We start from the raw sequence: 13,440 nt of genomic DNA, 5'->3' as shown, positions 1-13,440 counted from the left end.
GACCGGTGTAGTCTACACACATCCTCCATTTCCCACCTTTCTTTTTCACAAGCACAGGGTTGGCTAACCATTCAGGATGGAATACCTCTATGATGAACCCTGCAGCCATCAGATTGTGGATCTCTTCGCCTATGGCTCTACGCTTTTCTTCGTCGAAACGGTGCAGAGGCTGCTTCACGGGTCGGGCACCGGCTCGGATATCCAGTGAGTGCTCGGCGACATCCCTCGGTATGCCGGTCATGTCCGAGGGACTCCAAGCAAACACCTCGGCGTTCGCGCGGAGAAAGTTGACGAGCACTGCTTCCTATTTAGGGTCGAGCTCGGAGCCGATCCAGACTTGCTTGCAGGCGTCGTTGCTGGGGTCGAGAGGGATGGACTTAACCGCCTCTGCTGGCTCAAAGTTGTCGGCGTGGCGCTTTGCATCAGGCACCTCCTTGGAGAGGCACTCCAGGTTGGCGATGAGGGCCTCGGATTCGGCGAGGGCCTCAGCGTACTCCACGCACTCCACGTCGCATTCGTACGCGTGTCGGTACATGGATCCGACGGTGATGACCCCATTGGGGCTCGGCATCTTGAGCTTGAGGTAGGTGTAGTTGGGGACGACCATGAACTTGGCATAGCACGGTCTCCCCAGCACCGCGTGGTAGGTTCCTCTGCAGAAGTTGGAGGGTGTTCCGAAGCAGACGGGCAGATCGAGTTGTCCAAGGGGCAGGACGCGCTTCCCGGGGATGATCCCGTGAAAGGGCGCCGCACCGGCCCGGATCGTGGACAGATCGATTTCCAAGAGCCCAAGGGTCTCGGCATAGATGATGTTGAGGCTGCTGCCTCCGTCCATGAGGACCTTGATGAGCCTGGTGTTGTCGATGACGGGGTCGACGACGAGCGGGTACTTTCCTGGGCTCGGCACACAGTCGGGGTGGTCGCCTTGGTCGAAGGTGATGGGCTTGTTGGACCAGTCTAGGTAGACTGGCGCCGCCACCTTTACCGAGCAGACCTCCCGGCGCTCGTGCTTGCGGTGCCGAGCCGAGGAGTTCGCCACTTGCCCACCCTAGATCATGAAACAGTCGTGGACCTCGGGGAACTCTTCTGCCTTGTCGCCCTCCTTCTTGTCGTTGTCTTGGCCTTTGCCACCTTCCGCCGGGGCTCGGCCTTATGGAAGTAGCGCCGAAGCATGACACATTCCTCAAGAGTGTGCTTGACGGGACCCTGGTGGTAGGGGCACGACTCCTTGAGCATCTTGTCGAACAGGTTGGCCCCTTCGGGAGGCTTCCGAAGGTTTCTGTGCTCGGCGGCAGCGACAAGATCTGTGTCGGCGGCGTCGCGTTTCGCTTCTGACTTCTTCTTCGCCTTCTTCTTCGTGTCGCGCTGGGCGAACGCCTCGGGGACGTCTTCCAGCTGGCGTCCCTGAGGTTGCTTGTCCTTCCGGAAGATGGCCTCGACCGCCTCCTGACCAGAGGCGAACTTGGTGGTGATGTCCATCAACTCGCTCGCCCTGGTGGGAGTCTTGCGACCCAGTTTGCTCACCAGGTCGCGGCAAGTGGTGCCGACGAGGAACGCACCGATAACATCCGAGTCGGTGATGTTGGGCAGCTCGGTGCGTTGCTTCGAAAATCGTCGGATGTACTCCCACAGGGATTCCCCTGGCTGCTGGCGGCAGCTTCGAAGATCCCAGGAGTTCCTAGGGCGCACGTACGTGCCCTGGAAGTTTCCAGCGAAGGCTTTGACCAGATCGTCCCAGTTGGAGATCTGCGCGGGAAGCAGATGCTCCAGCCAGGCTCGGGCGGTGTCGGAGAGGAACAGGGGGAGGTTGCGGATGATGAGGTTGTCATCGTCCGTTCCACCTAGCTGGCAGGCCAGCCGGTAGTCCGCAAGCCACAGTTCCGGCCTTGTTTCCCCCGAGTACTTGGTGACGGTAGTCGGGGCTCGGAACCGGGTCGGGAACGGCGCCCGTCGTATGGCCCGGCTGAAGGCTTGCAGACCAGGTGGTTTGGGCGAGGGGCTCCGATCCTCCCCACTGTCGTAGCATCCCCTACGCCTGGGGTGGTAGCCTTGGCGCACCTTCTCGTCGAGGCGGGCTCGATGGTCGTGGTGGTGGTGCTCGTTGCCGAGGCGACTCGGGGCTGCAGGCGTCGCGTCCCGCGTGCGCCCGGTGTGGACCGAGGCTTCCCACATGAATCAAGAAGTCGCGGCGCGATGCTCCGGGGGGTACCCTTGCCTTCGGGAGGCAGAGCTCTCGGCCCGTCGGACCGTGGCGTCCTCCAGGAGATTCTTGAGTTCTCCCTGGATACGCCACCCCTCGGTGGTGGATGGCTCCAGCATCGCTCGGAGTAGTATTGCCGCTGCAGCCAGATTCTGGACGACCCCGCTGGAGGCCGGGGGCAGCCTTGCCCTGACATTGTTGGTGATACGGCGCTGGACGTCCTGGGCCTGATGACGCGCTTCTCTGGCAAGTGCTCGGTCTGCCCACTCCTGCTCGATGTTTTGCCAGAGCTGCACAAGTTGTCCTGCTTCCTCGTCGAGCTTGGCCTGCATCTCGTGGATTTTCTTGAGCTGTGTGTCCTGACCCCCCCGTAGGGACTAGGATCACAGCTAGCTCCTGCAGGATGTCAACGCGAGGCGCAGGCCTAGGGGGATCGTCATCCTCCGGTATACCAAGGTGGTTGCCTTCGTCGTGACCCCCTAGATCGACGTGGAAACATTCGCGACTTGTGCCACAACCCTCGTCGTCAAGGCTGTGGCCATCATCGGAGCAATCGGAGAGGCAGTAGTCACATGCGGTCATGAAGTCTCGCATGGCACTGGGATTACCGAGCCCAGAGAAATCCCAACCAGAGTCGGGCTCGTCTTCTTCCTCGGAACCTGGGGGCCCGTAGGTCGAGACGACCGTCAGTCGGTCCCAGGTTGACCACATATGGTACCCCGGAAGGTTAGGATATGCCTTTATGAAAGCGCTCACCGAAGCGGGGTCACTTGGTGGATCGAAGCTGAATCTAAAAGGCACAGGGTGGAAAACGGACGGTACCTCTCGATCGATGGACGGTGACGAAGTCGCGTCGGGGTCGGACTTCACCGTTATCTCAGGTACGAGGCTAACACCCAGCAAGCCCTCCGCGAGCGTGCTGGCGTCATCTGTCCGTTTGGGGTTGGCATGTTGCGGGGAAACGACACCTGTCGTTGTCTCAAGCGCGAGGAGAACGCCCGACATGTCCCCCGCTGGGGTGCCAGCGTCGTCGACTCGCTCGACAGCTGACGAGGTGCCGCCTCCTGCCTGGCCACGGTTGCCCCACCTCCTCCTCCTGTGGCGAGGAAGGGGACGGGACAAACTCAAATGCTGCCCTTCCGCCACAGGGGGAAGACGTCGTCGATTCCACCACCGTCGGGCGAGCTGACGGCTGTCGTTGTCGCTGCCGCGCTGCGGGGGGAGGAGCATCATGTCATAGCTGCCGTCGAGGGACATGAACTCGAGACTCCCGAAATGGAGCAGCGTCCCGGGCTGAAGAGGTTGCTGGAGACTACCCATCTGGAACTCAACGGGAAGTTGCTCGTCAACACGCAGCAGGCCCCTACCTGGCGCACCAACTGTCGGCGTTTCGACCCCGGGGGGTCCCTGGACCGACGAGTAAAATTGTCGCTGCGTGCCCCAGCCCAGATGGGTTGGTGCGTGACAGGACACAAGGGGGCAAAACCGCGGCTCGTGTTATCCTGCGCCAAGGGGGTGCGCTTGCAGTAGGGGTTACAAGCGTTCGCGAGGGAGAGAGAGAGAGTGTGAGCCGGTTCGCTAGCTCGTCCTCCCGCGCGACGACCCTCTCGCATGAGGGCCCTGGACCTTCCCTTTATAGATGCAAGGAGAGGGTCCAGGTGTATAATGGGGGCGTAGCTATGCGCTAACGTGTCCGGCAGAGAGGTGCCTGAGCCCTGTGTAAGCGATGTCGTGGCCGTCGGAGGAGCGCTTGAGCCCTGTAGAAGCACAACTGTCGGGGCTGCTAGGACCTTGCTGACGTCTCCTTGCTTCCGTAGGGGGCTGAGAACCGCCGTCGTCATGGACGCACGCGGGGAGCCATCATCACTTGTTACCGGGGCGAGCCTGGATGGGACGCCGGTCTTGTTCCCCCGTAGCCTGAGCTAGCTAGGGGTAGGGTAATGATGCGTCCTCCGTGGCGCGGTCGGTCCGAGCCCGAGGTCGGGCGAGGCGGAGACTCCTCCTGAGGCCGAGGCCGGGGTTGGGCGAGGGCGCGATTCCTCCCGAGGCCGAGCCCTGGGGTCGGGCGAGGCGGAGACCACCTTCCGAGGTCGAGGTTGAGGCCAAGCCCTGGGGTCGGGCAAGGCGAAGACCACCTTCCGAGGTCGAGGTTGAGGCCGAGCCCTGGGGTCGGGCGAGGCGGAGACCACCTTCCGAGGCCGAGGCGGGGGCCGAGCTCTGGGGTCGGGCGAGGCGGAGACCTCTTCCTGAGGCCGAGGCCCAAGGTTGGGCGAGGCGAAGCTTCCTGCTGCGCCTGAGGCTGGACTTAGCTGCTATCAGCCTCACCCTGGCGGGTGGCACAACAGTCGGAGAGGGGTGAGCGGCGCTGTTTTCCTGTCAGGTCGGTCAGTGGAAGGGCGAAGTGACGGCGGTCACTTCGACCTTGCCGACTGAGGCACGCGTGTCAGGATAAGGTGTCAGGCGATCCTTGCATTGAATGTGCCAGCGATACGGTCGGTTGGTGAGGCGATTTGGCCAAGGTTGCTTCACAACGAAGCCTGCCCGAGCTGGGCTTCGGGCGAGTCGAGGGTGCGCCCGTTGCTTGAGGAGGCCCTCGGGCGAGGCGAGAATTCATCTGGGATTATTGCTCCCGCCCGAGGCTGGGCTCGGGTGAGGCGAGATCGCGTCCCTTGAGTAGACGAAGCCTTAACCTGAATTACGCCCATCAGTCTCTGCAGCTTGTGCTTATGGTGATTACCAGCCGAGTTTAGGAGTGTTGAGGTTACCCCTAATTATGGTACCCGACAAGTATCATTTAAAGAGTGGCATCATAATTATCAAGTTGAGCAGTAGAACAAATTGTTAAGCATGGTATTTATCCCAGGGTAATCAAGGAATAAGGTTTGTATTTCTAGGAAATCATATTTAGGCAAATCCCATCAAATTATGCAAATATCCGAAAAGTAAACATTATTATATGTATTACTTGGGTACAAACATAAATGCAGAGGGAGAATCCACTTGCCTTGCTCAAATGTGTCGTGTACGTCGTCTTCGAACGTATTTGGTTCGTCTACCACATAGTCAACTTCTAATACAGGTTCACATATCGTATATACAAAAGAAAACATTCACCAAATAAATAGACATACACCATTACATGAATAACATTCACCATTACATGAACAAACATATACTATTACATGTATAGACATATGCCAAACAAACCATACTTATAAAAGTGCATAGAATAAAACCTAATTCATATTCATTTTATTAATCCACTCTAACTCTACTTTGGATTGTTACTAGTGAAAGCTATATGGACATTTGACTACAAAAGTATTTTACCTAACATAGCTTAGTTGTAATGACTTAACCAATTCTACAGAAATTAATTATCAATTAATTGTTTGTATTATAAATAATGATTTCCTTTTAGTTTTATCTTTTCTTTCTAACAGAAAATGTCATTATAATTATCAGAGCTCAAAATATTTAATAATAAATTAAACCACTGATTAAACTATAATACTTGCATTATTATGAATTCTATATCACTTACTAATTCTGTGTTAAGAAAATTTTCATTGTTTATTTAGTGAGCCTAAATGAACCTATGATTATCAACTTCTAGATAAATTATAAAATTCATCATAAACCAAATTAACTATGAAATTACCTATCTAGTGTTTTAACTACTAACACGGGTCTACCAAATTTTGTCATACTTCTTTCTAATCCAACATTCTAAATCATTATAAACAAATAACATGACTAATAACAATTCATTAATTTATCGCATATATACCCAAAAATCAATAATTCACATACACATGAATTCTGAATCACAACACTCCCATATTACAACACAATAATTACAAAATTCATAAACTAATTCAAAACGTGATTTCAAAAATTAATAAAATTATTCCGGGTTGTCTTCAACCTTGTGACGAACGGACGTTGGCCTGGCACGGGGGCACAGCGCGGCGGCGAGGAACGACGGTGTGGGCGCGGTTCCGGTGAGGCACGGCCGAACAGGGGCTCGACGGGGGCGTGGTAGGGGAGGGCGCGGACAGTCCGATGCGACGACAGACGCTCCGGCACGGCTCCGCGGATGGCGGCGGCGGCTCCGTCGGTGTGCAAGGGCGAGGGAGAGAGAGGTGAGGGAGAGGCTTGGGCGAGGGGAGAGAGGTCCGGCTCGGTCGGTTTTTATAGACGACGAGGGGGAGAGGAAGGGGCGCCGAGGAGAGGGAGAGGCAGCTGGCGGCTTCAAAGCCATTAATGGCGGCGACTTTATGAGGGGAGAGGGAGTGGGGGAGAGACACGGTCGTTTCTGGCGCAGAAGAGGAGTGGGCGGCTCGGCTAGACGGACCGACGCCAGGACACGATGGCGGTGCAGCGTTTCGCCTGCGCGGGCGCGCGGCTGAGAGGGAGTGGGGGGAAGAAGAAGGGTCGCGGGGTCATGCGGGCCCACGCGCCATAGAGAAGAGAGGAGGGGAGAGGGGCGCACGCCGATGGGCCTGGTTGGACCGATTTGGCCAACCGGCGCTAGGGTTTTCTTTTTTTTCTTTTTTTCTTTTTCTCTTTTTCTCTTATCCTTGTATCCAAAAATATAAATATATATACATATATATATATATATATTTAAATATTTATAAAAATCCATAATAATTATACTAAAAATATTACAATTAAAGTATTTATTTTTTTACCAAAGTTCTCATATTAATTAATTGGGTTTTTATATAAAAGAAATTTTACAAAAACAAGCATCAATCAATTATGAACAAACAAAAATCATTCCAAAGATGAATAAAATCAAATACTTGATTTAAAAATTTCCTTACTATATTCTCTACTATAATTTAAATGCATTATTTTTAGTTGATGGTTTCTGAGCACCGGGTGGCTCGCAGCATGAGCAGGTGGACACCATTGCACGGCGAGAAGCAGTCCCCGAGCTGGTACCCCAAATCTCGGGCCATCCAACATGGCTAGGCTAGGCGCGGATGGGCCCTCCTCCGGTGCGCGACGCGGCCCTAGCGCAACAAGGGTGCAGGCCCTATCGACGGTGCCGGCGTGCGACGGGATGGGTGCGGGAGACAAGGCTGCGAGCCATACTGCAGACTATATGCCTGTTTGGTTCAGCTTTTTTCTGACCAGCTTTTCTGAGAATCTGGCTGTGGAGAGAATTTGGCTGTGGGAAGAATCTGAGTATTGTGTGGATTACGTGCAGAGAAAGATGAAGTGGTCCAAAGGGTTTAGGATCTAGAAAGCAACAGATTCCTACTATCGTGAAGATTCGGCCGATTTTGTGTTCATGTTGATTTTGGACGGTTTTTACCAAAGCGATTCTTATAGAAGCTGGCTGAAAAGCTGAGGCGTTTGGCAATCTGCAACAGTTTTTGGTGGCCAGAAGCTGGAAAAAGCTCAAACAAACAGGGGCTATGGCGTGCGGGGCACTGGACCCGCTGTTCCCAACACCGGCGATGCGCCCCGGATATTTGACCGCTACATCGGTGACTCCTTCGGGGCTAGTGGCACGATGACGTCGTTCTTGTGGGAGGTTGCGGCTTCTACAGGAAGCCTGAATTTTTTTTGCCGCTAAGAGTAGAACCAATCTACCGATGAAAAATACCATACCATTCGATTGAGTAGAGGAATCAAAGTCTGTCGTGTACGACAGTTCGGCTAGGCCGAGAGACCTACCAGTTTGACGAAGAATCAGTGCAGATTGGATCCGTAGTAACATCGAGGTAGAGTGTGCTGATAACGTGTTGAATAACTACGTTAACACGGATCACCAGATACACTCTCTTCCCTTCCGTCAGTAGATTAGGCGCGGAGAAGGTGTAGATCATGTTTCCCTTTCCACGAGCACGACAGTAAAAACGCACAGAAGACACGATGTATGGTTGGGTCTATGACCTCTTTCTCTTCTCTTCTCTTATAATGAGGTACATATTCCTTTATATGGAGACGTGAGATTCCTCAAATGTATAAGTGGTATTTTCCCACATAATCTAACTAGGGTTTCTTAACAAGATAGGTCTGTTTCTAGACTGTGTTAATGGGCTTTAATTATTTTCGTTGAGGTCGAGCACACAACGTGGAGCCCGGTTGGGCTTCAACTAGAAAATAAAAAATAACCCATCTCATCTCAGCCCAACCACACTGATCCACCACCCTCCCTCTAGTTGAGATACTGCCGCCGCCGCCGCCCCGCCCAACGCCAGGTGCCGAGGCCTTCGCCGGCGAAGAGCGCCGACCGGGTATTCACACCCCCTTCTCTTCCCTGGCTGCTATGCAAAAGACCGAGCGCCTACTAGCTTACTTCTAATTTTGTTCTTCTTGTGTCTGAAGTACGAGATCGAGGAAGACGGCCATGTTCTCATCCGCCCGCCTTGCCCTACGCCGAGCTGCCTCTCTTGGGGCGGGCCTCTGCCGCGCCGCGGAGGATCCCTTTTCGCGAAGGTTTCTCCATGGGCAGCTCCTCCCACGTTCCTTTGCCTCAGATGCATCGGGACACAACAGGGTATCTCTATATCAACCCAACTCTCTTGATTGATTTCGTTCTCGATCTATTTGGTTAATCAAGGAGACCATGCATCTAGCCCCAGGTAACAGGGACTAAATTTTAGTCCATGTCAAACATCCGATTAAATATTGTCTAATTACAAAACTAAATTCATAGATTAGGACTAAGTGGAAAAACGAATCTATTAAGCCTAATTAGTATATGATTCGTCTATATGATGCTAAAGTAAACATTTGCTAAATATGGATTAATTAGTCTTAATAAATTTGTATCGTTGTTTAGTCTTTATCTGTGTAATTAGTTTTGTAAGTAGACTATATTTAATATTTGTAACTGGTATTCAAACATCCGGAGAGACTAAACTTTAGTCATGGGAACCAAACACCCCTATTTAATTCCCCCCATTTTGTGATAAAAGATAGAGTTGCCCTCTTTTCGCCATCTAGCAGTATGTAGTGTACGTTGAATTGAAATAAGATTTATTATTGTATGAGTTGGGGACTTTTTTATGGGTTAGGGATTTTTCTGTGGCGTATTTTTTCATGAAATACAATTTGATTCCATCCTATTCACAAAAGCATTGACTTTTCTGCCACTTGTGGCCAATTTCCCTGATGCTACAGCCTACGGCTGTTGGTGATAGTATTGATTAATGTTCAATCCCTTGCATAATATTTCATATAGTTGTAGGTTTCTCATACGGTCATACCTCCAAACCTACACAGGTGCTCACGAATACCCTAGTCGTATACACATGAAAAGTAACTATAAGCTGTTGCGTTGCAGCTTGAAATTGAGATGATAATATTAGGAAGCATGTACTCCTTCCGTTCCCTATCTTAAGATCGTGAAGGTTTGTCCTAATTCAAAATTTTGAAACTTTGACCAACAATATCTATAAAAATAATTATTTTTAAATTTACAAAAACTATATATTGTGGTAGATGTTTTGATAATAAATGTAATAGTTTCATTTTTATTTAGTCAATATTTATGAATATTTTGTTATTAATGGTCAAAGTTTTAAAACATTGACCTAGGACAAACCTTCGTGACCATAAGATGGGGGACGGAGGGAGTAGCATGTTTTCACGTGAGTCCTTAATTTTAAAAGTGTAGGTTTTTGTTTTCGTTACATTCTGTAAAGAATGAACAACGTTTCCACTGTTTGTATATTTTTTGTGTCGCTAGTTTTAGGCACAGTCTCTTGCCTCATTTTCCATTCTCCATGCGGAGCATTGATATTATGCCTTGTAAACCATAGAATACCGAGATCACATTGCATCAATATCACTGCTTATCAGAATTTTAACAGAATCAATTTTGTTTATCCAGGGTTTCCCACCTTCTGGGTCTGGAGTTGTTGCAGATACGGATCCACGTCAGAATTTTAACAGATCTGGTTTTGTGTCTCAAGATATTCGTGCTAAGACACAGGTCAACTTCAACAACACAGATAATGGAGCGGCGATGTAAGTAGGCCAATCTTATTTCAATTCAACTCACTCATATATCTGTCTATTTCATTCATATTTGCTGATCACTCATTTTCGCTTCACTCTGGCTCGACATAAAGGTCTGGGACACCCCGTGGCCAGAACCCTTTCAGCTCAAGGGAGGGCTTCACAGTCAACCTCCGCACCTTTGCCATGGACCACGAACAGTATTCCAAGAAGAGAGCTTTCGTCCACGTCCTACTGAAGAGAAAGAAGACCTTCGTGACGGTGACAGACTCCAGCGGGAACAAAAAGACGGGTGCCTCCGCCGGCTGCTTGGAGGACAGGAAAGGACGGTCCCGTCTCTCCCGATACGCTTCCGAAGCGGTCGCGGAGCAGGTCGGACGGTCCGCCAGGAAGATGGGGTTGAGCTCCATCGTCATGAAGGTGAAAGGGGCTTCGTTCTTCAAGAAGAAGAAGAAGGTGATCCTGAGCTTCAGAGAAGGGTTCCGAGGCGAAAGGGTGAGGGACCAATCTCCTATCATGTACATCCACGACGTGACCCAGCTTCCTCACAATGGGTGCCGGCTCCCCAAGCAGCGCCGGGTGTAGTTTCGGAGTGGACTGGAACTAGAGCTGGGTTTAAAGAAAGAACCGGGGAAGTGTCGGAGGTGATTTTCGGAAACTTAACGTAATCGTTGTGTTGTTGGCCTAGTTGATGTAATAATATGGACATGTGTTTTGGGCAAATCTACCCTTGTTCTTGTATTGTATGGAAGCAACTTACTCGCTCGATGAGTTATAGACAATTCTGCGTAATAATGCTGTTGAGTTCTGAAATGTCTGCCGCGGTATGATATGAGATCTTGCATTGAGACCTCACCTCTCAAGGTCTGATCTAATTCTTGCCACCTTATGACCTGAAAATGTTCATATCTCTTTCCCGTTTCCAAGGAGGTCATGCTTGTTTTCCTTGTTCTTGTAATGTTCTTGACAGTAGAAGCTCGCTCGATGACAGTCTCCCAGACCCAGACAATAAGTAGTTCCTGGTACCATCTTAAACCTATGACTGAAAATGTTCGACTGTGAATGGAAGCAAAAGGAAATGAACGGTCAGCCAGTGCAGACGTGCAGTGGACAAACGTGTTTGGTTGGAGCACCGAGCTTCTCGGCCCACGGGGTTTGGAATTTGGCTACGTAGCAGATGCAGATGGCTGCTCGACTGCACGATTGGCAGCACAGTGCTGAAGAGGATTTTGATAAACAAGACTGTTGGGTGCCTTCGGCTTCCGAAGGTCCTCAAAAACAAGATTTAACAGTGTTTCTGGAGTATAATGTGTGAACAGGTATCTTCGGACTCGAGTCGATATCACAGTAGGAGAAGCCCAAATAATACGAAGGTTGATATAGCGCCGAAGATGTGAGCAGAAAAGCTTCGGCGTGGTAGCAAAAAAGGAAACCGACTTAAAGATGAAAAGGCTATTCAGACCTCGGTGGATTACTATAGAATTACTACCAAATGTAAAGGGCATGGATGTAATTTTATATGGGCTGTGTCCCGTGCCTATAAATAGGTGAACAGCACCCCCGTACTGCTCACGCTGACTTGGCATTTGCTTTTGCGTCACGCTTGTATTTTCGCCTTCTTTCAAGCCGAAGGTACATTTGTAATTTGATATTATTTCTACTTTTCTACAATATAATATAGAAATGAGTTGATAATAATACATAATGGTTTATGCTATCTTTTGTGTCTCATATGGTTCCTTCTTCAATATTAAATGTTGAATTTATGAAGGTATGTCCTTCATAACCTTCGTCCGAAAATCATTATGTCCTAAGGGAGATAATGCTTCGAAGGACGAAGGGCTTTAACGTCTAACATTTCTTATGTTGCCTTGTTCTTAATTCATAGCATTTGAGAACAAGTCCCCAACATTGGCGCCCACCTCCGGTGAACTCACTTCCACTCTTTGAGTTTTGAACACCTTCGGCGATCATAAAACCTTCGCTATGGCCCCGAAGAAAGCTTCAGCAACTGGGGCTGCAGCTCTGCAACCGCTAGACCCCAATCAGGAGACTCTCTCCCTTCGAGAGGCCCGAAGCCAGAAGAGGAAGGCTGTCAGCCCGACACCGCCAGAGGATGAGCTAGACCAAGAAATCAGAGACATGGAGATGCTTCATCAACAGGTGCAGAGGAAGAAGGAAAAGATGGCCAGGCTAGCTGAACTGCAAAGGCAGATAGACGAAGCCTCTGAAGAAGTTCGTCATCTTACTCAGGATGAGCAGAACCGAAGGCCTCAGAATAAAGACCTTCATCAGGAGGGTTTCCTCAACGAAGATGACTGGTATGAGAATTTTCACCATGGAAATTTTGCTTTTGATGATGCTTCTCCTCTATCCGCTGAGCTGCAGGCTACACCTTGGCCTCCGTCCTACAAGCCGCCTCAGCTTCCCATATTCGACGGCCATTCAGACCCGAAGCAGTTTCTGATGAGCTACGAAGCAACAGTATCTTCGTATGGTGGCAATACTGCAGTCATGGCAAAATCTTTTGTTATGGCTGTCAGGAGTGTTGCTCAAACCTGGTATTCCTCCCTTCGGCCAGGAACGATCACTTCATGGCAAAAGCTGAAGGACATGTTGTTAACCAGCTTCCAAGGGTTTCAGACGAAGCCGGTCACTGCTCAAGCTCTATTCCAGTGCACCCAGGATCACGAAGAATACCTTCAGGCGTATGTCCGGAGGTTCTTGCGTTTGAGGGCACAGGCACCAACAGTGCCCAATGAAATTGTCATTGAGGCCATGATCAAGGGACTTCGGCCAGGACCTTCAGCTCAGTACTTTGCTAGGAAGCCTCCTCAAACTTTGGAGAAGCTGCTCCAGAAGATGGACGAGTATATTCGTGCTGACAATGATTTTCGTCAAAGAAGGGAGAAGGCTTTCAGGTTTTCTGAAATGACCAGGGGCTTCGGAGGAAGATTTTATCCGAGGCATGTTAGGTCAATTCACAACTCTACTCAAAATGATGATAAGGGAAGTCAGCAGCAAAGGCCACAGTGCTCCTCACAGGCTTCGGGGCAACAGCAAAGCTCCTTCCGGCCGCCAGCTCCAAGAGGCAGAGGCGTCAGGGGCTTCGGCGGAAGGTTTGGAGATCAACCAAGGAGAATATTTTGCTTGTTCTGTGGTGAAAACAAGGGCCATACCACCAGGATGTGCCATGTTACCATCCAGAAGCAAAAGGAGATAGCCGAAGCTGCAACACAACAGGCTCAGCCGAA

At 50.5% G+C, this 13,440-nt stretch overlaps 1 protein-coding gene across 2 annotated transcripts; it reads left to right on the top strand.

Annotated features, from left to right (window-relative positions):
* The first annotated feature begins 8,215 nt into the window (after positions 1 to 8,215).
* LOC100282151 (ribosomal protein S11 containing protein) lies at positions 8,216 to 11,002 on the top strand. 2 transcript variants are annotated; one of them, XM_020542130.2, is made up of 4 exons: positions 8,216 to 8,457; positions 8,549 to 8,720; positions 10,059 to 10,195; positions 10,300 to 10,999. In XM_020542130.2, the coding sequence occupies exons 2-4, from the start codon at positions 8,571 to 8,573 to the stop codon at positions 10,769 to 10,771; spliced, it is 759 nt and encodes a 252-aa protein (XP_020397719.1). In that variant the 5' UTR covers positions 8,216 to 8,457; positions 8,549 to 8,570; the 3' UTR covers positions 10,772 to 10,999. The 2 variants fall into 2 exon arrangements, with proteins under 2 accessions (XP_020397719.1, NP_001148535.1); NM_001155063.2 differs by having other exon boundaries at positions 8,301 to 8,720; positions 10,300 to 11,002.
* The last annotated feature ends 2,438 nt before the right edge of the window (positions 11,003 to 13,440 follow it).

The sequence above is a fragment of the Zea mays genome, chromosome 8 (genome assembly GCF_902167145.1).
Source record: "Zea mays cultivar B73 chromosome 8, Zm-B73-REFERENCE-NAM-5.0, whole genome shotgun sequence".
In the NCBI taxonomy this organism is placed as follows: Eukaryota; Viridiplantae; Streptophyta; class Magnoliopsida; order Poales; family Poaceae; genus Zea; species Zea mays.
This window is presented reverse-complemented; position numbering and strand designations above follow the sequence as displayed.

What these genes read in the sequence shown, in the direction of transcription:
- LOC100282151 (NM_001155063.2), top strand. Translation starts at nt 8,571, where the DNA reads ATGTTCTCATCCGCCCGCCTTGCCCTACGCCGAGCTGCCTCTCTTGGG. An exon ending in ATGCATCGGGACACAACAGG is followed by an intron (nt 8,721 to 10,058) that starts GTATCTCTATAT and finishes TTGTTTATCCAG; the next exon opens with GGTTTCCCACCTTCTGGGTC. An exon ending in ACAGATAATGGAGCGGCGAT is followed by an intron (nt 10,196 to 10,299) that starts GTAAGTAGGCCA and finishes CTCGACATAAAG; the next exon opens with GTCTGGGACACCCCGTGGCC.